The sequence below is a fragment of the Aplysia californica genome, unplaced genomic scaffold (assembly GCF_000002075.1).
Source record: "Aplysia californica isolate F4 #8 unplaced genomic scaffold, AplCal3.0 scaffold00162, whole genome shotgun sequence".
Classification (NCBI taxonomy): domain Eukaryota; kingdom Metazoa; phylum Mollusca; class Gastropoda; order Aplysiida; family Aplysiidae; genus Aplysia; species Aplysia californica.
The window spans coordinates 1,169,795-1,171,808 of NW_004797432.1; the positions used below are offsets into that span (position 1 = coordinate 1,169,795).

The window sequence follows — 2,014 nt, forward strand, 5'->3', positions numbered from 1 at the left end:
GTGTGTGTGTGGTGTACATGTATGTGGGTGTTGTAAACAAAAACAACAACAACAACAACAACAACAACAACTTCAGCAACTACAACTACAACTACAACTACAAGGAGGGGAAATAAAGACGATAGATGTTTAGTAGGAAAACGAAAAGGAGCAAACCACACCAGCGCACCCGCCAACCACCCGCCTTTGCCTTGTAATAGAAGACGTCTATTCAGGTAATTCAAGAACGCTTGAAGACTTGCTGTTTTGTGGCAGTTTAAAATAGAAGCAGTCACTGCGCTAGCAAAATAGCAGAACTCAGAGTTATACCAAAATGCAACTAGTCTTGTATTATTTTAGGTGGTACGTCATATCTATCTTTCGTTTACACCAAAACAAAATTGTGCTAGCAGCCACAAAAGGAAGGTGCACGCATGGCAAGTTTTACCATTATTAGAAGATCAACAGTCTTGTTAAACAGTTTTTCCCCATTTACTTTATATCAAAAGTAACAAAAATGAGATGTGCCATTTCGCAAGCGTAGTTACTTTACTTCCTTATTCACGCAGATTTATCATCTCTGTGTCTTTTATCTGAAACTTTAAAAGGCAGGCAGCAACATACAAACTGTGAAATATGCAAACTCATGTGTTCCTATTTTGTGTGTTTGTATATTAGTTCAAAATGTTATGCCATAACTTTGCCTTTGGCCTGCTGCTGATTAGACATACTATTACTAGAATCTGTCCGCTATTGCACCCTTGTAGAGTTAAAATCTCACGCGACGTTACACTGTAAAGTCTCATGATGCCCCAGTGGTTCATAATGCAAGCATTTTAATTTTTAAAAAGTATAACTCTCGGCCATTTTCCCTTTGTAGCCTTCAAATGAATTTGTAAAATGCAGGACACCCCCCCCCCCTAAAAAAAGCAACAACACAAAACAACTCCAGCAACAACAACAACAACAACAACAACAACAACAACAACAACAACAAAACTACATGTACGACTTACACTGCAACCCTTCAACTACTCGCTAAAGTGTGTCATTATGGGGCGATAAACATTTCTTAATTATTTCCAGAAGCCTCCAAAATCTCACGTCGCTCATGTTGAGTTTTGCTCTTTTTTTTCTTATACAACATCTATCGTCCTCATTTCTCCTTTTCCTGAGTATGATACCCCGCAGTTACACCTCTAATCTTTCTGTTTTCTTTGTCCGAGTAAAAAGAAGCACATCGCTACAATAAAGTTTATTTAGTGCTGGGAAAAAGTAAGACATACAGACAGAAACAGCAGAGGGAGAGTAAAGAAGTAGGACCTACCAGTGGCGCCCTCCAAACACCCGTGAAAATCTTGCACACAAAAGACTGTTGCTTATTCACGAAAATGATGTCAACAACACCACGGGACCCCCCCCCCTAAACAACAACAAACAACAACAACAACAACAACAACAACAACAACAACAACAACAACAACAACATAAAAACAAACAGCAACTAAAAGATCCCCAACAAACAATATAAAACAAAATAAGCAAAAACAAAAAAAGAAAAAAGCCCCCCCCCCAAAAAAAAAAAAAAAAAAAAAAAAAAACAGCAGATAAAACAGAAAAAAAGTCACAGTGACCTCGGATAAACAAGATCACCCTCTAATCTTCAATACTTATATTATGGCCTAACTGTTTTTCAAGAGGTGAAAGACTTTTTAAAACGAAAACTAGAAATCTACATCTCATCACGTTGTTACTTCCTTCTAGAACCGTTGCCGGGAGCTGACCTGTGCGCGCGGGAAACAGCTGGTGGACTCCAGGTGCGAGTCAAAGGTCAAGGTCGCTAACGGCCTGGCCTATGAGGTCAGCCTCACTCTGACCGGCGCTGTGAGCGAGAAGCAGACGGCCAAGATGACCCAGGACATTTTCCCGGGGACTGACAGAGACAGTGACGTCAATGAGGTGACCACTCTGTGTACCATATTGTTTGTTTGTGTGTTTGTGTATGTGTGCGTGTATACGTGTGTGTGTGTGTGTG

The 2,014-nt window shown here is 40.1% G+C and overlaps 1 protein-coding gene across 1 annotated transcript in view; it reads left to right on the forward strand.

Annotated features, from left to right (window-relative positions):
- Positions 1 to 2,014, forward strand: part of LOC101853694 (adhesion G-protein coupled receptor G2) — a 17,300-nt gene that overhangs the window by 4,000 nt on the left and 11,286 nt on the right. The window contains exon 2 of the mRNA XM_035969611.1: positions 1,744 to 1,938. Within this exon, the coding sequence (XP_035825504.1) occupies positions 1,744 to 1,938 (195 nt within the window). The remainder of the gene's footprint in view (positions 1 to 1,743; positions 1,939 to 2,014) is intronic.